Source organism: Eptesicus fuscus, chromosome 16 (genome assembly GCF_027574615.1).
Source record: "Eptesicus fuscus isolate TK198812 chromosome 16, DD_ASM_mEF_20220401, whole genome shotgun sequence".
In the NCBI taxonomy this organism is placed as follows: domain Eukaryota; kingdom Metazoa; phylum Chordata; class Mammalia; order Chiroptera; family Vespertilionidae; genus Eptesicus; species Eptesicus fuscus.
In genome coordinates this window covers 61,985,610-62,012,722 of record NC_072488.1, presented here as the reverse complement: position 1 = coordinate 62,012,722, position 27,113 = coordinate 61,985,610, and the positions used below count along the sequence as shown (strand labels likewise).

The 27,113-nt window shown below is 42.6% G+C and overlaps 1 protein-coding gene across 1 annotated transcript; it reads right to left on the bottom strand.

Moving 5' to 3' along the window:
- Window positions 1–528: 528 nt before the first annotated feature.
- On the bottom strand, window positions 529–17,157 carry LYG2 (lysozyme g2). Its single transcript, XM_054728351.1, has 6 exons — window positions 17,097–17,157; window positions 13,976–14,043; window positions 4,562–4,702; window positions 3,231–3,427; window positions 2,066–2,204; window positions 529–787 (listed from the first exon to the last, which is right to left on the bottom strand). Exons 1-6 carry the CDS (start codon window positions 17,147–17,149, stop codon window positions 669–671), a joined length of 717 nt encoding a protein of 238 aa, XP_054584326.1. The 5' UTR covers window positions 17,150–17,157; the 3' UTR covers window positions 529–668.
- Between the last annotated feature and the right edge of the window lie 9,956 nt (window positions 17,158–27,113).

Genomic DNA, 27,113 nt, shown 5'->3' with positions numbered 1-27,113 from the left:
AATCAATAAAAAAATATTTTAAAAAAAGAAATAAAAAGAAGAGTATGTGGCAGAAACTACTGAAAGTGGGAGAAAAGAAGCCAGTCCCTGATCTGCAGCAAACAAGAGGAAGAAGCCCCGGAGGTTGGTGTGGGTCTGAGGAATACTATATACATCCCTCGAGGAAGGCCAGCTTCCTCCCTCCAGCTCTCAGGTAACCAGGAGCTAGAAGTCCATCGCAAGCTTCTCCATTGTCCCACAGGTTGACTGGCTTCTGATTCAGGCATTTTTCACAAGCAAAGCCTTAGTGGCTTGGGCTGATACTGGGTAAAGGACAAAGGCTCAGGTCAGACTCTCTTCTGTTAGCAGTTCTGTCAGCAGAGAGTCGGTGGGCGTTGACATCATGGGCTCAAATGAGGCCTCACCGAAACAGATAGACATCACTTCCAAGACGTTCACTTTTACTACAAAATAATGATGAATGTGGCTAGGCATATTTCATAGGAACCATGCTGGGAACTGGGCAGGTTTTATTTTTTTAATGCTTATTTGTATTTTAAAAATTGGGAAGTGAATTTTCTGTCATAGTTGCAACCTTTCCTCTGCCAGTGTTGGCACAACACATCATAGCAAACCCTGCGAAGGGGGCACTGAGCACCTGCCAGCCTGGCCCACGTGCAGCGCTTTGCCTAGAAGCCGTGTCTCCTATAGAACTGAGCTCGGGCAAGAATATCATTGACCAAGTCAGTCTCTATGTCCATGGGGGTAGCAATGGCTTCGATTCCTGACTTAAAGGCCAAGATACCACCTGAAATGAAACACAGAGGTTCAGATTGAAATATTAACTTACAGCAAAAATAAGATATGACCATTCCCAGGATGTCAGCCCTCCAGACGAATCTTCCAAAGCAGGCAGTCCCAGGCCCTCCTTCTCCCTCGCTCCCCTCCTAAAGAATGTGCTACCTCAAAAACCACTGGGGAAAACCCAAGTAGCTTTCCTTCTATCTCTTTTTAAAATACTTTTATTTTTCTTGCTTAAAAAGTCAGATTTGCTTCTTATGTAGTTCAGGTCTACAAAACTAGATTCCCAGCAAATCTTCAGTCTGATAATGCTCATTATATTCTCTCAGTCATTTAATAATCCACTCATTTATTCATTCAATGAACATTTTTAGGCACCTACTATGTGCCAGGTTGAATGCCACACTGAGAGCAGAGTGCACAATGCTACCCAGAGATAATCATTTTCTGGTAGGTGTATGTGTATAATAAGCATGTCTGTGTGTATGTATATTAAACCTATAATCTTTAATAGTTATTTATGTGTTTAACATAAGTGTGCTCCACTCTTACATCCAGAGAAAAAGGCCTCTGATCCCTGCCTTCAAGGACCTTGAAATAGAAAATAGAAACTGTTTATTCTAAATTCGGCCACTACGTGTGGAAGGCGAGAAGTACTGGTAGGTACACACCATGGGTTTATAGGAGATAGACTTAAGAATTGGTATGGCTGGATGTGAAGAGAGAAGGAACCAGAGAGCCTCAGAAAACCCTAGAGATGACTAGATATATGATGGTGCCTTTCACAGAGCAGAAAATGTAGAAAAAAGAGCAAATTTCTAGTGGAACCTAGTGACTTAATTCCACCTGGGGCATGGTCTGTGACCAGCCAGGCACGGATCTCCACTTGGACAACGCATGGTACCTAAAGCCCTGGTGTCACTGGGAAAGCTCACAGAGTAAAATTTTGTTCAGACAATTCAGAAATTGATTAATTCTTGCATCAGGAAAGAAACCTACCAGACAAAGGCAAACATACTTTTTTAAACTACTGCATTCACTTTCAAGGCATCACTCAATGGCTCGATAACCAACGAGAGGTATAATCAGAGCCCCAACATCTGGCAAGAGGGAAAGGAAAGCGGGGAAGGAAGACCGCCAGTAACGCAGGGGTTCCGAGAGCACTTTCCACAGCTCCTCCCAGGCCACGCTGACCGGTGGGCACGCTCCCCGCGAGGCCCCCATACATCTGGTCTGCAGGGGTCTCACTCAGCTCTTTTAAACAAAGCACCACAATCTGGCCTACCTTTGAGGTGTTGGTCCACACTCCACATGGGGAATTTCCTCTGGATTGCCTTAATTCTGTCTGTCAGAATCCCAACAGCCTGCAGAAGGTGCTCTTTGCTGTCCCAGGTGCCCACAGGGTAATACATTTTTTTATCAAGCTAGAAAATTCAAATAGCAGTGGGAGCATCTGAATGAAGAAACACGTTTTTCTGCTGTTCCTGGGTTCTCTCTTTTATGCTCAAGTTCACTGGCCTTCCCTGTCCTTTCCCCCCACGTACTCAACTCTGCAGTGCTTTCTTTCACAGAAACAGTCAGAGAAACAAAGTAAGGTTTGGGAGGAGTGGGTGTGGCCCAGTTTTAGTTAGCCCTCTAATAGACACACATACATACATAAATAAATGGAAAAGTTATTTCAAACAATCAGCTCCCAAAGTCTACATGTTTACAGTCAAAATACAAATGTGTTTCTAACTGGGAGGCTAAAAGTCTGGGGTTCTACAGGCCATAGAAAGTTGAACCTGGAAACAGATATCCAGATCATTTGGATCTTCTTCCAATTTGTCTAAAGAACAAGTTGGGCCCTAGCCGGTTTAGCTCAGTGGGTAGTGCATCAGCCTGCAGACTGAAGGGTCCCAGGTTCATTCTGGTCAAGGGCACATGTCCGGGTTGTGGGCTCCATCCCCAGTAGGGGCATGCAGGAGGCAGCCGATCAATGATTCTCTCTCATCATTGATGTTTCTATCTCTCTCATCATTGATGTTTCTATCTCTCTCTTCCTCTCCCTTCCTCTCTGAAATCAATAAAAATATATTTTAAAAAATAAAGAAAAAACAAGTTGGGTTATGTGGGGTTTAACCGTAGTGTTTTGATCCACATGGATGAATTGACTACTTCATGAACCCCAGTATAAATGCCCTTTATAAGATTTTCTCAATTTAAGCACATTGTATATTATTTACTGCACATTATAGTTATGAAACTGATAGAATACTTTCTTATAGTTAACCAAGAATGATAAACCTCAAATGAAATACCAAAGCTGTGTTACAGGAGTCACAGTACAAATTGTGCTAAAGTACCAGGGTGTTTTGAAGCCTCAAAATACTGCCAGCACCGTGCAGTTTGGGTTGAGCTTCTGCAGGGAGGGGTGAAGTGGGGCTAACGGAAAGCTGCCAGCTAAGTACCTGCATCAGGCCAAATTTCAGTCCCCGGTGGTCCCAGCCGTCCTGCAGGACAGCTCCGCCGTGGCTTTCTCTGGAGATGATGGCTGCAATGAGGGCAGGGTCCACGCAATGCCTCCGCCCAACTTCTTTGATCAGAGTCTGGTAAGGCTTTAACGCCCTCAAATCCATTTCAGCAAACATTTCAGAACCACGAACCCCTAAGTGGATGGAAAATAAACTGTCTCCTGTAATCCAGAAAGAACTCTTTTCATAGTTGGATAAGTTAGCTATAGCCCATGACTGCGCCTCACAGCTTGGGATAGTCATTCTAAGACATGGTGTTTTCTTTGTGGTTTTTTGTTTTGTTTTGTTAATCCTCACCTGAGGATATTTTCCCATTGATTTTTAGAGAGAGTGGGAGGGAAGAAGGAAGGGGAGAGAGAAAAAGGAGGGAGGGAGAAAGGGAGAGAGAGAGAGAGAGAGGGAGAGAGAGAGAGAGAGAGAAAGAGAGAGAGAGAGAGGAGAGGAACATTAGTGTGAGAGAGACACGCTGACTGGTTGCCTCCGCACACCCTGACCATGGTGGGGATCTAACCTGCGCCCAGGTACATGCCCATGAGTAGGAGCTGAGCCACCACTTTTTGGGATGCAGGCTAATGCTCTAACCACTGAGCATACCAGCCAGGGCACTAGGACATGTTTTGATCTTTGATTCTATAAACACAGAAAGGTCCACAACCTCAGACAGATACCATGTCTGTTTTTCCCCCTCGTTTTTCTGTTTCCTGCCACACTTCTGCATTGGGGAGATCCTTAGTCTAGAAGTCAGCCAACCCAAGTTTGAGTCTGGTCTGTTACTACTCAGCTCCAGGCCCTGCAGAAGTCTCCCCTTTGCTGAGCCTCGGTTTCTGATCTGTAAATTGGGAAGGCAGAATTAGCTGACCTTGTTGCTTCCAGCTCTGACGCTCTGGCACTGAGATAACAGAAAGAAGACTTTTGCAACAGTTACAAAAGTGAGGACATACAAAGAACAAGAGGCTTGCTTAACATGATCCTGCTTTAACATGCAGCAACACAACAGCAAACAAAAAGACAAAGCCAGAATTTAATATTTGATTTAGGCAATCGTTTCAATATGTAGAAATAAACATCTGGACAAGTTTGGAAATAATGGGGAGGGGGGAGAGGTACTATGTTAGGTTGGTCAGAATTTTGTTTTCTTCTCATTTTTAATTTTGACATTAATACTAAAATGACGATTACACCTTTTCAAAATGAAGCTATTTTTCTAAGAAAGAACCTGAAAATGATGAAAGGAGACAAGCCAGATGTTTGCTTTGCCTTTCACTTACCGCAGTTAATCAACCTGGTTATATCACAGGCAGTACCAGGAGTCTCCATGGTCATGATGTTGCCATAGCAGCCGCGGTACAGGTAGGGATGCAGGTAAGGGCTCGCTGAGTGACGAAAAGGATAAGAGCCCCTGGAGGTGCCTGGAGAGGAGGAAGGGGATGATAATCACTTCAAGTCTGTGAGAAAATATTACTTGAGTTGCTATAATGAACATTATGAAACCTAAGAAAAACCCATAGACTTAGTTCTCCCCAAGGACCTCCTCAGGACCCTAGAATGGCTCATCAGACAAAACGCAAGATTTCCCTTTCCCACTCTACTCCAACCTTAAAAAGTATAATAAAACACAATTCTAAACATTGTGCAAGACTTCAAAACCATTTGGTGCAATCTAGATCAGGCAGAATATATTTTAAGCTGGAACTTTGAGAGAAATTTTAAGGTACTTCTGACACAAATACTTCTGTGGATGTGAGCATTTGGGATAACAATAGACTTTGTTTAGTGAGAGAAGAAAAAAGGATACCATTAACATAAAGTATTTATTTTTATATCATGTTGCTGAGCAGTTGAGTTTCTATCTAGATCTAATTGGAAATAAATTTTAACTTACCATAAAAATGTAACTTAAATCTATTTTTACTTTTTTTTGTCATATGAAAGTGAGTTTCCTATTTAGTTAGTTTTAAGTTTTGTTTATTTTTCTAAAACATTTTTTATTTTTTAATTGCAGTTGATATACAATATTATATTAGTTTCAGATGTACAGCATAGTGGTTAGCTATTTATATAATGTACCAAATGATCACTTGATAAATCTAGTACCCTTCTGACACCATACATTGTTATTACAAGATTCTTTACTATATTCCCTGTGCTATATTTTACATCCCGAGACTGTTCAAATCTATTTACTAAAGGAGATAAAGAGCTTTTCTGTAAGTTGAAAAGTTTATTTTAATAGTTCTTAGGATTATTGAGTTGTACCTTAAGACTACAAATATTTGCTGTAGGAAATTACATTTCTTAAAATGTTTGATGTAAAAAAAAAAAACTGTGTTTTTTCACTTGGTGTTATAAATGTGTTTTCAATAGAGAGGTGATGGATTTTATCCATTCCCCATAGGCCATCGACCTAGTTCTGATAAACTTGACAGTATAGAGAGACTTTTAGAATTTGGCACACTAACAATGGCGCTCATCATTACCGATATTTATTTTAAAAGGAAACCAAAGCAACTCTAAAAATTAAGTTTTTTAAACTACTTAATTTTTAAAAAGAAAAACTAATAAAAAGAAAAATACAGTCACAGTCTGCTCTCTCACATCTACATACAGGCAAAAAAGGAATTGTAAATGGACCCACAGTCCAACCGTGAACTAGCAAGTAAACCCTGGACACTAAGAAAGCTATCTAGCTCATGAAAGCAGCAGAACCAGCAAAGTCAATAAGCCTCTCTGAGTGGTATGGATTCTGCTGTGATACAGAGAGCAGGAACCATCATCTTGGCTTTCCACACCACCCTCAGTGTAGCATCCTGTGCCTACAATGTATATGGGAAGTATATGTGAGTGACTAAATGGATGAATTCCTATGACACAGATCACATGTACAATTGAGGTGTGAGGGCTGGGAGTGCAGACTGAAGTTATCACCACCAAACCAGCACTGTAAGAAATGTTAAAGGGCTACTGTAATAATAATAAGACATATATATATATATATATATATATATATATATATATATATATATGGAGAGAGAGAGAAATGTAGGAATAAAGAATTAAAAAATAGCAATAAATAAGTACCTATCCTAATATAGAAAAACCCTGGGTCTGTCACATCCACAATGACCTGGAGGCTCAACCAACTTGAAGTCAGTCCTGCAGTCAGCACTTGGTTGCTGTGATGACCCAGCACTGACTGCTACAGCTGCAGGCACAGTGACCCAGCACTGACTGATGAGGGGGCTGCGAATCAGGCCCGGAGAGAGGCCTGAAGAGAAAAGCAGGGTCTGATCTGTAGCCTCTGTGGCAGCTGTTGATCAGCACTTGCCTCTCTCTCTCTCTGGCTTGGCCAGCAGCCACGCCTCCATTTCTCTCCAGGCCTCCACCAAGGCTGCTGATCAGCCCTGCCTTTCTGATCAGGCCCCATTAATAGGCCCAGACACACTGACTGGCATAGAAACCGACCAATCAGAACCAAATCCAGGTCAACTGTGAGGAGCCAATGGCTGCCTAGGAGGCAGAGCTTTTGGTGCTGACTGGCATAGAAACCAATAAATCAAAACCAAATTGGCCAGCAGAGGAGGGCAAGATCAGGCCAGCAGGGGAGGGCCATTGGGGGCGAGATCAGGCCAGCAGGGGAGGGCAGTTGGGGCCAAGATCAGGCAGGCAGGCAGAGAGGTTAGGGGTGATCAGGCAGGCAGGCAGAGAGGTTAGGGGTGATCAGGCAGGAAGGCAGAGGCAGTTAGGGGCAATCAGGCAGGCAGGCAGGTGAGCAGTTAGGAGCCAGCAGTCCCAGATTGCGAGAGGGATCAGACCTAAACCAGCAGTCGGACATCCTCCAAGGTGTTACCAATTGGAGAGGATGCAGGCTGGGCTGAGGGAACCCCCATGAATTTCATGCACCGGGCTACTAGTTAATAAGAGCTTTAAATGTAAATGGATTAAATGTTCTAATAAAAAGACATAGGGTGGCTGAATGGATAAGAAAACATGACTCAACTATATGCTATCTACAAAAGACCCACCTCAGAACAAAAGACTCACACAGGATGAAAGTAAAGGGATGGGGAAAAAATGTTTTCCATGCAAATGGAAATGAAAAAAAAAAAAAACTGGAATAGCATACTCATATCTGACAAGACAGACTTCAAAATGAAGGCCTTCACAAGAGACAATAAACAATCACTACAGAATATAACCCTGGTAAACATGTTTGTACCCAATATAAGAGCACCTAAGTATATAAAAAAAAACTTCAGGAGGACTTTAAGGGATAGATTGACAGCAATACAGTCATAGTAGGGGATTCACTACCCCATTGATGTCACTGGATAGATCTTCCAGACAATAAACCAACAAGGATACTGACTCAATGACACACTAAATCAGATGAATTTAATTAACATTTACAGAACATTTTACCCCAAAGCTGCAGAATATACAATCTTCTCAAGTGCACATGGGTTGTTCTCAAAGATAGACCACATGTTAGTACACAAAACAAGTCTCTACAAGTTCAAGATTGAAATCAGATCAATCATCTTCTTGAATCACAATGGCATGAAATTAGAAATCAACTACAGTAAAAACACTCAAAAAACATTCAAACACATGAAGGCTAAATAGCATGTTATTAAATAATGAATAGGTTATGGATGAGATCAAGAAAGAAATAAAATAACTTCCTGGAAACAAATGAAAACAAAAACATAACAACCCAAAATCTATAAGATGCAGTGAAAGCAGTCATGAGAGGGAAGTTCATAGCACTACAGGTCTACATGTAGAAAAATTTTGAATAAACTATCTAACCATACAACTTAAAGAATTAGAAAGAGAACAACGAGAAAATCCCTGAGTAAGTAGAAGAAAGGAAATAATAAAGATCAGAGCAGAAATAAATGACAAAGACTGAAAAAAAAAACAATATAAAAGATCAATGAAACCAAGAGCTGGTTCTTTGAAAAGAAAAACAAGGTTGATGAAGCTTTAGCCAGACTCATCAAGAAACAAAGAGAGAGGTCCCAAAAAAATAAAATCAGAAATGAAAGCCATGAAGTAACAACTGACACCACAGAAATACAAAGGATTGTAAGAAAATAATATCAATAACTAAATGCCAACAAGATGGACTGTGTGGGTGAAATGGAAAAAAATCCTAGAAAAATGAAATCTTCCAAAACTAAATCAGGAAGAATCAGAAAACCTGACTAGGCCAATAACAACTGATGAAATAGAAGCAGTAATCAAAAACCTCCCAGCAAACAAAAGCCGTGGTCTAGACTTCACAGGGGAGTTTTACAAACATTCAAAGAAGAACTAACACCTATCCTCCTCAAACTATTAAAAAAAAAAAAAAAAAAAAAAAAAACAGGAAGGAACGCTTACAAGCTCTTTTTATGAGGCCAGCATTCCCCAAATTCCAAAACCAGATAAAGACACTGCAAAGAAAGAGAATTACAGACTAATATCCCTGATAAACACAGATGTTAAAATCCTCAACAAAATATTAGCAAATTGGATCCAGCAATACAATAAAAAGGTCGTACACTGGGACCAAGTAGGATTTCTTTCAGGGATGCAAGGCTGATACAATACTCACAAATCAATAAATGTGATATATCGCATAAACAAATTGAAAGAAAAAATCACACGATCATATCAATAGATGCAGAAAAAGCATTCAACAAAATCCAACACTTATCTTTGATAAAAACTTTAGCAAAGTGAGAATAGAGGGATCATACCTCAACATAATAAAGACCATATATGACAAACCTACAGCCCACATCATACTCAATGGGAAAAAAACTAAAGCCTTTTTCCCTAAGAACAGGAACAAGATATGGATGTCTGCTTTCACCACTTATTCAACATAATATTGGAAGTCCGAGCCACAGTGATTAGAGAAGAAGGAAACATAAAAGGCATCTAAATTGAAAAGGAGGAAATAAAACTCTCATTATTTTCAGATGACAGATATTGTACATAGAAAACTCTAAAAACTCCACCAAAAAAACTACTAGATTTTATAAATGAATTTGGCAATACAGCATGATACAAAATCAACACCCAGAAATTGATAGCATTTTGTTGTTGTTGTTGTTGTTGTTAATCCTCACCCGAGGATATTATCCCATTGACTTTTTGGAGACAGTGGAAGGATAGGGGAGAAACATAGAGAGAAACATCGATGTGAGAGAGACACATTGATTGGCTGCCTCCCTCACACACCCCAGCCAGGACCAGGAATCGAGCATGCAACCGAGGCATCTACCCCTGACCAGAAATGAACCTGGGACCCTTCAGTCCATGGGCTAATTCTCTATCCACTTAGCCAAACCGGCCAGGGATCAATGGCATTTTTATATGCCAATAATGAATTCTTAGAAAAAGAAACTAAACAAACAATCCCATTTACCATTGCAACAACAAAAAATTAAGATACTTAGGAATAAAATTAACCAAGGAGCTAAAACACCTATAATCAGAAAACTACAGGATGTTGAAAAAAAGAGATAGAAGATATAAACAAGTGTATATACCTTGTTCATGGATTGGTAGAAATAATATAATTACAATGTCCATATTACCCAAATCAATCTATAGATTCAATGCAATCCCTATTAAAATATGAATTGCATATTTCACAGATTTAGAACAAATACTCCAAAAATTGATATGGAACAGAAAAAGACCTCAAGTAGCCACAGCAATCTTGGGAAAGAAGAACAAAGTTGGAGGGATCACAATACCAGATATCAATTTATACTACAAAGCCACTGTAATCAAAATGGCCTGGAGCTGGCACAAGAACAGGCATATAGATCAATGGGACAGAACAGAGAACCCAGAAATTGACCCAAACCATTATGCTTAATTAATATTTGACAAAAGAGGTAAGGGCACACAATGAAGTCAAGACAGTCTCTTCAATAAATAGTGTTGAGAAAATTGGACAGAGACATGCAAAAAAAAAAAAATGAAACTAGACCATTTACTTACACCATAAACAAAAATAAACTCAAAATGGATAAAAGGTTTAAATGTAAGTTGTGGAATCATAAAAATCTTAAAAGAAACCATAAGCAGCAAAATCTCAGACATCTGTTGTAGCAATATGTTTGTAGCTACATCTCTTAGGGCAAGAAAAACAAAGGAGAAAATAAACAAATGGGACTACATCAAAATAAAAAGCTTCTGCACAGCAAAAGAAGCCATCAACAAAATGACAAAAGAGCCACTGTATGGGAGAACATATTTGTCAATGATACATCTGGTAAGGAGCAAATATCCAAAACATAAAAGGAACTCATACAGCATAACAAAAAGAAGACAAACAATCCAATGGGCAAAGGACCTAAATAGACACTTCTCCAAAGTGGACATACAAATGGCCAAGGGGTGTATGAAAAAAATGCTCAAAGTCACTAATTACCAGAGAGATGCAAATTAAAATGACAATGAGGTATCACCTCACACCTGTCAGAATGGTTAGCATCAACAAATGATAAGTACTGGCAAGGATGTGGAAAAAAGTGAACCTAGTACACTGCTGGTGAAAATGCAGATTGGTGCAGCCATTATGGAAAACAGTATGGGGTTTTCTCAAATAATGAAATATGGAACTGCCATTTGATCCAGTAATCCCATTTCTAGGAATATATCTCAAGAAATCTGAAACGCCCATCAGAAAGAATGTATGCACCCCTATGTTCATAGCTATGCAACCTACAATAGCCAAGATCTGGAAATAGCCCAAATGCCCATCAGTTTATGAGTGGATAAAAAAAAGCAGTGGTACATTTACACCATGGAATACTATGCAGCTATTTAAAAAAAATCTCTTACCCTTTGAGACAGCATGGGGGGACCTGGAGAGTATTATGTTAAGCCAGTAAGAGAAAGACAAGTATCACACAATCTCACTCATGTGGAATCTAATGAACAAAATAGGTCCAAACACATAGAAGCATGGAACAGACTGATGAATCTCAAAGGGAAGGCAGGGGTGGGTGGGTGGAGAGGATGAACCAAAGAATTTACATGCATATATATATAAGCCATGAACACAGACAATTGTGTGGTGAAGGCATGGAGGATGGAGGGGTCAATGAGGAAAAAGAAAGGGGACATCTGTAATACTTTCAACAATAAAGATACATTTTAAAAAATGCATATCTTGGTCTGGTTGAAGGCTGAGATTTCAAGACTTGCTTCCAACATGGCCCAAGACAACTCTCCAAACCAGACCATAGCCATTAATTGTAGATGAAGCTGCATACAATTCACAGAAGATCAATTGAAAATCCTCATCAAAGCATTCAGCCAAAAACCTTACCCAGGATATAGTACCAAACCAAAGTGTGTCTTAGAAATCAACACTGAAGAGTCTAGAATCCAGATTTGAAGATAGAAGATATAGGCACCGAGTCCAGAAAAGAAAAAACCCAAAGAGGACTTAGAAGCAAACCAAGACCAAGATCAACCTGTGGAGAAGTTTCAGTGTTGTACCAGTTACACTTCCTGCTGATTACACATCTTCATCATGGCATTTGCCAACTACACTTTTCCTGTGATTGATTCCAGAAAGTAACTTGTTAAGGAGATTGGGTTCCAGAGTCAAGAGTCCAAATTTGGCTTCGAAATCAAAGATGTAGATTCCATGTCCAGAGAAAATGAGAACCCAACGTGCCTTCGGAGTAAAAACAAGACCAGGAACAAGAGCTCTGACATGAAAAAGTTCAAGAGACCAAAACTGCACACAATGGCACCAATCTCATTAGCAGCTGCCTTATTTCTCTGAAGCCAGAACAAGATGGACCAAGATTTGATGTCGCCAGCCTGGACTCCACACCTCTCTCATTCTTCCTGGGAACATACCCTTCTCAGCATTCCTTCAGCTTCTCCAGAAGCTGAGCCCCTGGAGATGGTGAACAGGACTTCAGGAGGCAGATACAAGGCACCATCACGCAGTGCTGCCAACAGCGCCTGCTCCAGAGTCCAGCAGGTGTCAAGGACCATGAAAATAAACTCTCATATTATTTTTAAGTCATCTTAGTACTGAGTGATTCAGGAAAAAATAATAAAAGTCTTGTGATTGTTGTGATTTAAAAGAAATATATATTTGCTCGTCCTCAGCAGAGCTCCTAAAGCCCTTGGAGGTTCTCGTGATGACAGCAATAAAGTGTTCCTTGTTATGATGAAAAAAAAAAAAGCCTATTTCAGGCTCCTCATAGTAGGTCTGTTGAGCCAGAATCTAGGTATAAGGACAAAGAACCTGCACTTGAGCCAGCATTCCCAGCAGACTCTTCTGCATAGGGAAGTTTGAGAACCACTTTTCAAATCAGGCTTTAAGGTGATTGGAATATGACATTGGCCTTACACTACCTGTGCAGCATCGAAATGCCTTAGGCCCTTCTTAATTATACTGGTAGTCACCTGTCAGTTAAACACAGCTAGTGTGGTAGCTCATAATTAGTCTACTGGCTCTATAACTCTGCTCCCACCTGGCAATTAAAGGAGTAAAAATGTAAAACTATGTTCCCCTGCCTTTGACCAAAAGTAACTGGACATTGTTGCTTCTCATTAGCATCATTTTTCCAAATTTAGAATTTGTGGGAAACTGTGCTCCCAGAACTGCATCTGGATGACCAAAGATAACATTGTTCGCACAACATGATGCTCTTGACAGTTATTACTTAGACATCCTGGCGGCAGACATCCTGGCGGCTGGGGCACAACAGGACCTCTCTGTTGAGATAACCTATTCTTGATATTTACGGCCTAGCTACCCGCTGACATCATTAGAGGAACTCCCTCATTCTCCCTGACTATATCTATCCCCGTATACCTTGCAATAAACGAGACTTGATCAGAAAGCCTGTCTTGTCTCCGTCTCTTGTGCCTCTTGTCCTTTCATTCCCACTCCCTCTCTAGGGTCCGCGTTGACTTAACCCGCGGGTCGGGGCAAGAATTAAACACGAACATTTTTAGATTTATAATTAAACACTTTAGAAACACTTTCTTCTCAATTTACTTTATTAATTAAAGGCAACTTGAACATTGTTTACAACAGCTTTTCATTTTTTTCAGGCTGAAGTTTCAATCTGTTCTTCTCTTCAAGGTCCCTTACCATCTCATCAGCCTACAGTTCCTGCCTTCCCCACAGAAATCTCCTCTCTATTCTGGTTACACTGACCTGCTTACTGCATCCCAAATACTTTTCATGCATTTCTGCCTCTGTGACCTTACTAACGTCTTTCTTCCCAGCCAGTGAGCTCTTCTATTTAAACACCAAGCATTCTTCACTATCACGACCCCCACTTTCAAAAAAGCCTTTCTACTGGTAGTTTCAATATCCTCTTAAACTCCTCCCAGGTGAATTTTTTCTATATATGCTCATTTAATTCTTATTTCTTATTTAGCACCTTGATCATTTTCTCTTCAAGTGCCTTGCTTCCCAAAGTACTGTCTGATAAATTCCCATTGATCTCACCTTCACCTGCTTGGCAAGCAGGATACACTTGTAATTGAAACAATAAGCAGTTGCTTAATGGCCAGGCTGTCAGAGGACAGCCCACTCCTCCACTGCATGAAGGTACTGCCCTCAAGTTCATGACCGTGCTGGATGTTTTCCTGGACATCCTGCAAACAATGCTAAATGTCACTGATGACTTACTCACCAATGAGGGCAACGAGTCCCCCAAACAGGACAGGGGATAACATGGTGGTGAATCTTATCCTACAGCACCTGTTACGATTTGAAAGAAAAACCTGGTTAATTTTAAAACTTGAAAGTTCCTCAAATAGAACTTCTTTGATTTTTTAAAGGTTTAGAGTCATTCCTAATTCAATACCCTTTTTCCAGTTCCAATACGTTATTCTCATACACTCACTGTTATGGTTCAGTGCATCACTCTTTTTCCTAAGCATAAACTCCCAACTCAACTTACTTCCATTTCACGTTGACATGAGTCTGTGAACATCTTAATTACATATTACCCACTCACACACTCACATCTTATCTCCAGGCTTCGTCATACCATAATTTTGTCCCCATTCTGGTAGCTCCTTAGAAAATTAAGAGAAACCACTGAGAGAAGAATTAGAGATTCTAACTCAGGTTTGCTGTGCTCCATTTCTTTCTCTATCGACTCTACTCTTAGTTTTATTCAAAAGGCAGCTGACCCGAGAAGGCTGGCACTGACCTGGTTTAGTGCCAGCCGTCTTGGGTCAGCAGAGAAAATCTCCCCTCTCTGTTTACAGCCTTCTATATTCAACAGCAACCTGCACGTCAATCTTTTACAAAGCAGTGGCTTTTGTCCTGTAGCATAGGCTTAACAATTCCAGAATCCATCCACCAGCAGATCACTGAGCAACTGGCGCCAATCCGAGGGGACTTCAGGGTGGCTCTATCGCCGTGAGGAACTTCACACCAGCATGTAGACTCACCTGCCTCTTTCTACCTTCATTCTGTACCACTGATCACTGGAGGAGCTTTATATATGGTTTAAAGCCCTCTCTTAAACCACTGACCTCATTATACCTAATTATAATAGTACTTTGGACTTAGGTGACCCTTTTAATAAAAGGATTTCAAAGCTTTTATTAACCACTATTAATTAAATAATCTAAAGAACCCCCAGGTTGTACTGGAAATTTATATTTGGTGGATTGTTTCCAGATATCTAAAATTGTGCTAGGCAAGCAACTTCTAAATTTGAGAACAAGAAACAAATAATTAGCCTAAAAAGATAACTAAACAGGAAATACTAGCAACTCTCATTCCTGGATTGGTTGTTTACTGGAAATGCTCAGCCTCCTGCTCTTCATTCTTCATTTCATCATCATATGATCCCCACACCAATATATAACATAAACTCCATATGTGAACTTGGCCCCTTACCCCAATTTTACCTCCAACAAAGAGATCCAAGAATGGCTAGCTCTTGGGAGATCAGTACAAAGTCAGGAAGTAGCCTCATTCCCAAACTCTGAGGAAATGGGGAAAGAGTATTTGGCCGGGGATGAAAATTTCTTTGAGGATGGAGTGTCTTTCTTCATGCTATGTCCAAAGGAAGAGCTGAAGTACACTGTGCAGCCCAGGGACAGGAAATGCAAGGAACGTTCTTGAAATAGGCAGAGCACATTTCCCATGGGGGAGGAGGGAGTGGGACCTGGGTCCTTCCTCAAGCTGAGACATTTCTGAGATGACACAGTCCTTCCACACATCCACTGAGTGAAGAGAGGTCTGAGGGAGACTGAGCAGGAGAATGAGCAGGGGAAATAAAGACCCTGAGTCAAACAACTTTCCAGGCTCCCTGGCAATGAGTCAACCACCTCTCCTAGGGAAACATTACCTCACGAAGTGGCTCTCTGAACTGCCTCTTTGCATTTCCTCCTGCCCTCCTGTCTTTCTGTCTGTAGAACAGATTGCCCTTTTATAAAGGGTTTTGCACGAGTCCAGCTGCTCCAAGGTAGCGCTCAGGAACACATGTGCTTTCACCTGTGACAATGGCAACATCATATTGATGCTGTGCTCATGGCCCACCCCAGTCCAGGTGAATTGGGCCACTTGTGCGGGGCTTCCCGGACAATGAGAAAGGGAGAAGAAAGAGTGGAGAAAGAATTAAGTTAGGGTCGAAACTGGTTTAGCTCAGCGGATAGAGCGTCTGCCTGCGGACTCAAGGGTCCCAGGTTCGATTCCGGTCAAGGGCATGTGCCTTTGTTGTGGGCACATCCCCAGTAGGGGGTGTGCAAGAGGCAGCTGATTGATGTTTCTCTCTCATCAATGTTTCTAACTCTCTATCCCTCTCTCTTCCTCTCTGTAAAAAAAAAAAAAGAATTAAGTTAGGGAAAGATACTAGTCAGAGGCTGAGCTGTCCCTAGGTGCCCTAGAGAATAAAAGTAATAATAAAACATTGAAAGTACTGCCGAGTGTGACGATACTGTATTCCTCTGCTGTTCTCAGGCAGTGGGGTTATCTGAACGTTCTTTTGGTATAAAAGTCTTACTGTCCAGGCCCTCTGCCACTTAAATAATTGTTTTCAAACTGATGTAGATGATCAAGCTTTGCCCAAATGGTGAGAATACACACATTCCTATGGACATTATATTATTTAATCCTCCAACAAGCCTGTGAGATAAGCATTATCCCTTATTTTAGAGATGCGGAAGCTGAGACTCAGAGTTCAGTAACTTGCCAAAGATGGCACTCTCAGGGCAAGGCCAAGCTGGATTTGAACCCAGGTCTGTAAGATTCCCCAATCCATGCCCCTTCACTATACCCAATATACCAGCAATTTGGACCAATGACTGCAGTAATTATTGCAACAGGTTCAAATCCATCCATTTTCACACAAAGCATTGACTGTTGTCTGAATAAGTAATTTCAGTCACACATATTTTCCAGTCATTCCAGGGTTTGTAGGTGCTGTTGTAAATTTTAAACACAAATGAATGTGAGCCAACTGAACCCACAGTGGCTTTTGTCCCTTTATATCTTTTCCATCAATAACAATGGTAGCTCACATGCATTGACGGGTGCAGTCGGCCTGGTGAGACAGTGGGAATAGCCCATGTCTGAACCCTGTTTGTTGCACTCTAAAGCCTAACTCTCACCTACTGCAATCTACTGACCCAGTGGAGGGTAAGTGTGGGCACTATCACATCAGCATCTCAGGAATTTGTTTACATCTAAAAGTCATTTACTGAATGATTCTCTGTCTCCTCCTAGGAATACAGAGTGACTATGCATGTGAGTTTGTTGATGTTGCCAGGAGGGGCTTGAAGGGACCTTGTTACCTGCTATCATCTCCATCAGTCCCCCAAGTTCCCCAAATAAAAATGCAGTCCATATGCAAGAGATACGCTTGCTGTACAAATGAAACTCTATGACCAGTCCTCTGTGTCTCCTGACCCCTCCAATCAGCTGTCTGCCTCTAAGTCTTTTAAATATAGCAATTGTCTGGTAGCCTCTGGTGAGTCATAATCCTTTTGTGATTCCTGGCCCTAGTGGTGAGGACCCCATCATCCCTGACAACGAAAGAGACTCAGCAATAGACCTTCAGCCAAGAGGTATGCAGCGTCCACAAAAACAACTTGTCTGGATCAGTCTCACCAAAACGGGGTGTAGCAGGAAGAACCTGGCCTGGACGTCTGGAGACCCAGCTTTCAGTCTCAGATCTGCCACTGCCCAGCTGAGGGACCTCGGGCAGGTCACCAGGGTGGGCCTCACTTCTCCATCCGTAGAATTAAAAAGCTGGAGAGAGCAGACCACCCCTATGGTCTCCTCTGGCTCCAACAATCTACTGAGGAGTCAAGCGTGTCCTGGACCCAGACGAGGGAATAAATATGGGAAGTGGAACAGGGGCTTGAGTACAGATTGAGTCTGCATTACAGTTTTTACTGTTTTTTCATGGAAACTTGGACTGCATTTTACTTCTTATCAAAATCACAAGTGCTGTGCAAGTCATCCTGTGAATTTCCCTATGATTTCCCTCTCTTGCAGGTGGAATAGTAGAAGACCTGGAATTTAAATTCGAGACTTGAGTTATCAATCATTTCGTACTGTTAACAACAATAAGAAAGAGGTGTTGTTTGCCTGGCCGGCGTGGCTTAGTGGTTGAGCCTCGACCTATGAACCAGGAGATTATGGTTTGATTCCCTGTCAGGGCATATGCCCAGGTTGTGGGCATGATCCCCAGTGTGGGGCATACAGGAGACAGCCAATCAATAATTCTCTCATCATTGATGTTTCCATCTCTCTCCCTCTCCCTTCCACTCTGAAATCAGTAGAAATATATATATATTTTTTTTTTTAAAGAAAGAGGGAGAGGGAGAGAGATAGAAACATCTATCTGTTCTCATAGTTTGGGGCTGAGTGTGGTCACACAGACCAGGAGAGTTGCTTGCTTGCTTGCTTGTCTCAGACATGGTTACAGATCGCCGTCAGGCTGGGTGAGTCATGGGAGACATGAGGACTGCCAATAAAACATTTTAACTTTGCATGTGTCAAGAGTAGCCTCAAAATTTCCTCAAATAATGTAAATGGCTGGGAAATAGAATAAATTGCAAATCAAGATTCCTTTTAAATCCTAATTGTCAGGAGACTCTCAGATCCAGGTTCTGGTTTCTGTTCTCATAGTTTGGGGCTGAGTGTGGTCTCACAGACCAGGGGAGTCATTATTGTGCCGCACTGCCTGTCACCGAACATCTCAGTGACGGGCAGTTCATTTAATCTCTCTGAGCCTTGGTTTGCCTCATCTGCAAAACGGAGATGATTATGATGCCCATGACTTTGTTTTGAAGATAAAGATAAATTATATATGTAAAGACATGTTATAAACTGCAAGGCTTCATACAGATGCCAGTTATTATTTTAATGGGGTTGCACTCAGGTCCTGACGGCTTAGAGTCTTGCTGATTTATCTGCTTGTTTATTTATCCATGGGGCTCCAGGAAAAACAATGAAGAGCTGACTTATAGGACAGGGAGTAACAAGTGAAGCCTCACTCCAGGCGAAGGGCATACGGCAGGATGAGAAGGGCTATGCTGGGACTCTGCAGCCTGCCTGGTGGGACGAGAAAAGGGGCAACAACAGAAATAGCCACACGCAGCCAAGCATCTCCCCACCTCTTAGAAACCCAGAGAATGAGGGAGCTGCCGAAGAATACATGGCCAGGCACTTTGGTAACAATGGCTGGGGAGAGGCAAAAGGGGAGCCCTTGCCCTAGCTGGTTTGGCTCAGTGGATAGAGTGTCGACCTGCTGACTGAAAGGTCCCAGGTTTGATTCCGGTCAAGGGCACATGCCAGGGTTGTAGACTTGGTCCCCAGTAGGCAGGCAGCCAATCAATGATTCTCTGTCATCATTGATATTTGTCTTTTTCTCCTCTCTCTTCCTCTCTGAAATCAATAAAAATATTTTTTTAAAAAAAGGGGGGAAGCCCTTCCACAAAATTTCGCTAGAAAGTTTATTTCACGTCAAGATATTCCAATGCCTGGATTGAACTGCTGAGTGCTTGTCTCATCTTGGGTTTAGTCTATTATATGGTGGGCGAATGCCAGAGCCTGCTGATGACACCTCTTACAGTGGCGACACTGGTCTTCCAGTGTCAAATATTTAACCAACATGTCAAAAAAGAAGATACACAAATGGTGGGAAAGCTCATGAAAAGGTGCTGAGCATAATTAGACATAAGGGAAATACAAATTAAAACCACAATGACATAGCACGTCACACTCTCTAAGGATGTTGGTGAGAATATGAAGCAAATGGAACTCTCACACATTCCTGTTTGCACTGTTTAGAAAACTGTTTAGCAGTTTCTTATCAAAGTAAGCATGCAGCTATCCTGTGACCTAACAATTCTATTCCTGGGTATTTATCCAAGAGAAATGAAAAAAAAAAAAAAAGTGCTTCGCAAAAGACTTGCACAGGAATGTGTGTAATAACCCAATTTATTCCTTATGCCCGATATTGAAAACACTCCAAACAGTCATCAGCAGGGGAATGTGATAACAATTGTGGTATATATATATATATATATATATAAAAGCCTAAGCGACCGTCCGACCATCGGACCAGTAGCTATGACATGCAATGACCACCAGAGGGCAGACGCTGCAACCGGTAGTTATGATGTGCACTGACCACCAGGGGGCAGATGCTCAACCCAGGAGCTGCTGAGCTGTGGTGACTTGCAGCTGCATTTCTCTGGTGATGCACCCAGAACCAGAGAAGAGGGAGCCCGATTTTGGGGTGCATCATCCAAGAACCACCCTCTCGCAATCCAGGACTTGTGAAACAGGAGGTTGAATCATTTGCTAAGAGTGAAAATTACTTAAAATTAGAGGCGTAGGGAAATGGAGAAAATGTGGAAAAGCCACTCTGGGGAATGAGAGAGAACTGACAGGAGAGCCAAGAAGATGACTGGGGTCCAGATACAACTGGCTGAGGTTGGAGTCCATAAATGGTTAGAGGCACCAAAATGTTAGGGTTTTTTTTCCTTTAATATGTTTTCAGTGATTTTAGAGAGAGAGGAAGGGAGATGATGAAAGAGAGAGAAATATCTATTGGTTGCCTCCTGCACGCCCACCTACTGGGGATCATGCCTCACAATCCGGGCATGTGCCCTGACTGGGGAATCAAACCAGTGACCTCTTGGTACATGGGACAACCAACTGAGCCACACTGGCTGGAGCCAAAATTCTAGGTTTTGACTCAATAACCCAAGTATACACAGGGAGAAAGCAGAGGGCTAGAACTCTCCAGGCCTGCAATACAGTGTGAGATCTGAAGGTGGAGTGTCTCTGACCCTTGGGCCACCTCACCCTTCCTCCACCGTATCTCTTTCTCCATCCAGGGCTGCAGCAAACAGAATGTTCCACAGGAGCTTCGGGAGCTACGGCCTGCTTCCCCGGCCTGGCCAGATCCCCGCGCCTGCACACTTCCTGTTCTCTGCCCCCTCGAGTTTTCATTTCAAAGGAAACCGGGAACCTCTACAGATCTCTCCTGCTCTGTCCTTAGCAACACGAGCAGAATCAAGGCAGGGAGACTATTTGGGGTGGGGAGTGGACGGTGAGAGAAATGAACCAGTCCTGCGGGGTATGGAGCTCTACCACACCCACCCTGGCAGTGAGGAGGGGGCAGGCGTGGCGCCCCTGAGATGGGTGTGCAAAGGGCTCTGGTGGCCTTGCATGAGGCCAGGGCCCCTTTGCACACCCATCCCAGTGTGGCCAGAGGAAGCATGGGTTAGGAGCCTCAGCGGGAGGCCGTTTAATAATAGTGTTTTTTTGTTTAACAACAGAGAAATGTTCATGATACATTGTTAGGCTCTTTACTTAAGCAGGTTGTTTAATGGTGTTCATGAATATTTCCAATTTCGTTGTAAACATGTGTGTACGCAGTCATGGAAAATAAGCTGAACTGCATCTTCAACTCTACCAGATGTTATAAAGTTTGCTTCAAAGCAGCGGCACCACGTTTACCCTGGCCAGCGGGTCCGTGTTCCTGGCGCTCCACGCTCCGCAGCCTTGGCTGGTGCCCGGCTTTTAAATTGGGTGGAAGCGCTCTCGTTTCCCCGTGGAGGCGGGGTGTCTTTCTGAACGACCTGCTCATATCTTTTGATCATTTTCCAGTAGATCATGTGTCTTTTTCTCATTTTAAAGAATAGGAATCTTTAATACACTGTAGTCTGTGTTCTTCTTTTGTTAATTACATGAAAAATAAAGAAAATCACTGCACAACATAAAGCAAAATATTAAATGACTGATGGGGGTCAGTACCTTTCAGGAATTTTCAAGCATTCTACAAGGACTATGTATTAATGCAGTTATCAGAATGAGTTGCTATTTTTAACTTCTTTAGGATTTTAAAGACACACATTCTTTAAGAGCAGCCTCGCCTGACTATACGGGGGCGAATGCTGTGTGGGGCTTCCCCAGGGTTGTGTGAAAGCTGCCGGGGCATTTGCACAATTGCAGCGCCTGGGGCCTGACCTCAGAAGGTGACCAGGAGGTGGAATGGTCAGGGGCATTTACAAAGGGTCACCCTTCTTCAGATGGAAGAATTGTAGGTTGAGGGTTGAGGAGAGGAAGTGCCCCAGGGGTGACAGCTATGGCAGTAACCCTCCATGTTGACAGCCTCAGGGGGTTCCTGAGGCTGGCACAGGGGTGAGAATGTCACAGGCATTCCCTGGACCCTGGCTGCTTTGTGGGACCTTCTAACAGCCCTGGGGTTGGAGAACTGACTATTCATGAAAAACAGGGAACTGGCCTCAGGACTTCGTGCCACCCTGCCAACAGCCTAGAGCAACAGTCTGCTGCCTTTGCCTCTGAACAGTGCCAAGGCCAACAGGGAAGGTGCCAACTTGGACAGAGTGAGTAACTCCGCCCAAAACAGCATTCTACAGCAACTCTTGTTCTGTTGCATTTATCACAGCCCGACTTTCTTCATTTTGCCAGGCTCCAGAACTCTCATTCACAGTTCCCTGGGGAAATTGTATCTGTGATAGAAAAAAAGAAAATATAAGAAAATGGGAGGCCCTACCCGGTTTGGCTCAGTGGATAGAGCATCGACCCAGTTTGATCCCAGTCAAGGGCACATACCTCATACCTCTGTTGCAGGCTCCTCCCTGGCCCGGGCCCTGGTAGGGGCTGGTACAAGAGGCAACCAGTCGATGTGTTTCTCTCACATCGATGTTCCTCTGTGTCTTTCCCTCTCTCTTCCACTCTCCCTAAGAATCAATGGAAAACTATCCTCAGGTGAGGATTTAAAAAAAAGAAAAAAGAAATCAAATGGGAAGTACATGCTTTTTGCATCTTTGCTTCCTGTTACTTCTCCATATAGACATAAGCACAAACACACTAATATATTCAATGTCAAGTTATCTATAAAGTAATTATCCATTTGAAAAGTTATCAACACTCTCTGAAGCTGGACTGCAGGGTTGTAATATAGGCAGATGTAACCACCTTATGATGAGACCCTACTGGATCCTCAATCCAATGACTGGTGTCCTGAAGACACAGGGACTAATACAGGGTGTACTGTGTGACGGAAGAGGAGATTGGAGTGATGTGTCCACAAGCCAAAGACTGCCAAGGGTTGCAGGCAACTGCCAGAAGTTTGAGGGAGCATGACCCTGTTGACACTTTGATTCGGACTTTTAGCCTCCAGAACTGTAAGAGATTAATTTCTGTGTGTTAAGCCCCCAGGATGTGGTCATTTGTTCAGCAGTTCTAGGAAACTAATTCACCGCTGAATTCCAATGATCTCTTTTCTGGGTGGTCTCCCCCAGTCTGTTGATTCATGTTCTGTCATGTTCGCCTTTATACCCCCAGTTCTTGGCATAGTACCTGGCACACCACGGGTGTTTATAAATGTTCATGGACTGGAAACGAAGAGAGAAAGCACAGGGGGATAAATCTCTAAGAACTATTTCCATGGGCCAGGAGAAAAAGCGAGTTTGGAAAATTCTAGGAGTGCTTGTCCCAGAGAGCAATCCATGAAATGCCACTGGAAGAGTTTTGAAGATAGATAGAGAGCAGAGGATGCGATACCGCAGCCAGAAGCAGAAAGACATGCAGAGAAGGCAGCAAGCAGAACCACGCGGCAGCCAAGTGAGCTAGCAGACAGGAGCCCAGAGGTTATCCAGAAAAATCTACTGGCTGTTAGAAGTGGTAGCTGTTGATGCAGACACAGAGGGTTTCTGAGTCTCAAGGGCAGACCATCAAGAGTTGCTCCTGGGCAGAGAGAAGCCAGGATGGCGGCATAGGTAAACACCTGAAATTGCTGCCTCGCACAACCACTTCAAAACTGCAACTAAAAGACAAAACGGACATCATCCAGAACCACAGAAAGGCTGGCTGAGTGGAAATTCTACAACTAGAAGGAAAGAGACAAGCACACTGAGACTCAGAGGAGGTGCGGAAGTAAAGTGCAGCGGTACGGAGGTGCGCGCGCAGAGAGGGCTAACAACTGATTAAGCGGTTGTCTTTCTCAATCGGGAGGGAGACACAAACTCTCAACTGCTCTGAACTCCAGTTCTGGGAGAGACTCTGGGGACTCAGACTCATACGTGGAGAAACTGGACTGCCTGGCATCAGGCGGAACTCGAGGGCGTCTTTCTCTCAGAGGTGTTTGCAGCAATTACCAAGGGACAGTGAGACCTGGGGGCCTCTTAGGGCAGGGCTGAGAATCAGCCATAGCTGTTTGCTCCATCTTGTTGATTCCCTGAGACCCCGCCCCACCCAAGCTGTGCGCAGAGGCTTTTGCATATGAATGGCCTGGCCCTTTGCAATCTAAAAATACCTAACAAACTGTAGCTGGGTCAGAGAGCCCCAGAACTTCCAAAAGAAAGCCCAAGGCCCCACAGCAGCTTGCATTGCTTCACAGATGGGCCTCATCTGAGCACCTCCAAACCCAAAACAAAGAAGAGGAATCTGCAGATATCTCCTTAGCTCCTGCTGGGTGGCCTCAGGCAGAGGCTAAATTAGCACCTCCTTAGAGATCCAAGAGCCAGTGTACCCAGTGGTCAGAGTGGGACCATCCAGATTACAACTCCTCAGATCCATGAAGGACACATTCAGGGAGCAGACTCAGTGAGCACCAAAGCCCCACTAAAGCAAGTCTTGCCCGATAAGGGTGTCTCCAGCACAGAAGTTCTCCCAGCATAGACACAGCTGATTCTCACAGCCAGTTGGCCTGGAGGTCAATTCCTCCCAGTGATACCAACAACAATCAAGGCTTACCTACAACAAGACTGTGCACACAGCCCACAAAGGGGTGCACCAAGAGTGTGCACCTCAGGTAACTGGGGAGGCTGAGCCACTGAGCCCTATAGGACACCTAGCACACAAAGCCACTCTATCAACACAGGGAAGCAGCCAAAATGCGGAGATAAAAAAAACAGGTCACAAATGACAGAAATGGAGGAAAGCAAATTACCGGATATAGAGTTCAAAACCACGGTTATAATGTTTTTCAAGAATTTTCTAGAAACTGCCGATAAATTTAGTGAGACCCTCAAGGATATGAAAAAGGACCAACTAGAAACTAAGCATACACTGACTGAAATAAAGAATAATATACAGAGATCCAATAGCAGACTAGAGGATCGCAAGAATCAAGTCAAAGATTTGAAATACAAAGAAGCAAAAAACACTCAACCAGAAAAGCAAAAAGAATCCAAAAATATGAAGATAGCGTAAGGAGCCTCTGGGACAACTTCAAGAGTACCAACATCCAAATTTTGGGGGTGCCAGAAGAAGAGAGAGAGCAAGATATTGAAAACCTATTTGAAAAAATGACAGAAAACTTTCCCTACCTGGTGAAAGAAATAGACTTACAAGTCCAGGAAGCACACAGAACCCCAAACAAAAGGAATCCAAAGAGGATCACACCAAGACACATCATAATTAAAATGCCAAGAGCAAAAGACAGAGAGAGAATATTAAAGGCAACAAGAGAAAAAGAGTTAGTTACCTACAAGGGAGCACCCATATGATTGTCAGCTGATTTCTCAACAGAAACTATGCAGGCCAGAAGGGAGTGGCAAGAAATATTCAAAGTGATGAATAGCAAGAACCTACAACCAAGATTACTTTACCCAGCAAAGCTATCATTCAGAATTGAAGGGGTGCAGCGGGGGGGCAGGGGGGGTGCAGGAAGAGACTGGACAAAAATCGTACACCTATGGATGAGGACAGTGGGGGAGGGAGGTAAGGGCAGAAGGTAGGGTGGGAACCGGGTGGAGGGGAGCTATGGGGGGAAAAAAGAGGAACAACTGTAATAACCTGAACAATAAAGATTTATTAAAAAAAGAAAAAAGAGTTGTTCCTGGGACACTAGAGGGCTGTGGTCTCCTGAGGAACATTCTAGGTTTTGTTTGTTTGTTTTGCTTTTTGTTAATCCTCACTTGAGGGTATTTTTTCCATTGATTTTAGACAGAGTGGAAGGGAGAAAGGGAGGGGAGAGAGAGATTGATTGCCTCCTACATGCACCCCTAATGGGGCCAGGAATCAGACCTGTAACCTAGGACATGCACTTGATTGGGAATCAAACCCAAGACCCTTCAGTGTACAGTCTGAAGCTCTGACCACTGAACACACTGGCCAGGACCACATTGTTTTCCACAGTGACTGCACCAATTGCATTCCCATTACCTTTTCTCCACAATCTCACCAACCCTTATTACCTATTGATTTATTGATGATAGCCATTCTGACAGGTGTATGGTGGTACACCTAAATGTATTTTAATTCCATTTTACTGCTTCTAGCTATTTTTACTTTACAGATGAGGAAATTGCAATTTGTATTAGCAACTCTGGTGGGTTTTAAGCATCCTCTTCTTCTATCTCTCTCTCTCCTTCTCCCCCTCTCTCTTAAGTTAGTTAGAAAGCAGAGAGAAAGAGACAGAAGGCAGGCAACAGGAGATGTGCATTTGGGTGGAGCTAGGTAGGTGTTGCTGTGTGACAAATCATACCAGACAACAAGGAAAAAACATACATTTCAACTATAAGCATCAATCTGTTTGCTTCTCAAAACAACACTGAATGAAAACGCTACTGAATAGTGTATACAAAATTATTTCATTGATATAAAGTTCAAAAGCAGGCCCAACTAAATGATATATCATCTGGGAATGCATACATCATTGGTGAAAGTAAAAAGCAAAGCAAAAGAATAGCTAATAAAAAATTCAGTCCAAGCTCCCCCTGGTGGTGATGAAGGAGAAACACCGTGAAAACTTCTTGCGTAGAAATGATGTTCTAGTTTCTAACCTGAGAGATAAGTGCCCATTTTATTACTATTTAAAATATACATAAACATTTTATATAAATTATATTTTGATATAAACAATGCACATAAAATTGTGTATATTATGCCTCTGGTTGTGGTGGAATTGGTAAACCATAAGAATATTATATGTATACTTATTCATATGTAGAACATATCTCCACAAAATGCAAAAGAATTGGTTGCCTCTGGAGAGATGAGCTAAGTGAATAGAGGACAGCAATGAGGAAAATTTTCATACTATATCCTCTTATATCTCTGGAATTGGAAAGTTCATAAATATATTTCCTCATCAATCAATCAGTACAATTCTGACATTCAATTGCTTAGACAACATCCCTGGAAATTTTTTATAATAAAAGGCTAATATGCAAATCAACCAAACAGCAGAATGACTGGTCGCTATGACGTGCACTGACCACCAGGGGGCAGACGCTCAACACAGGAGCTGCCCCTGGTGGCCAGTGCACTCCCTCGGGGGAGCGCCACTCAGCCAGAAGCCGGGCTCATGGCTGGCG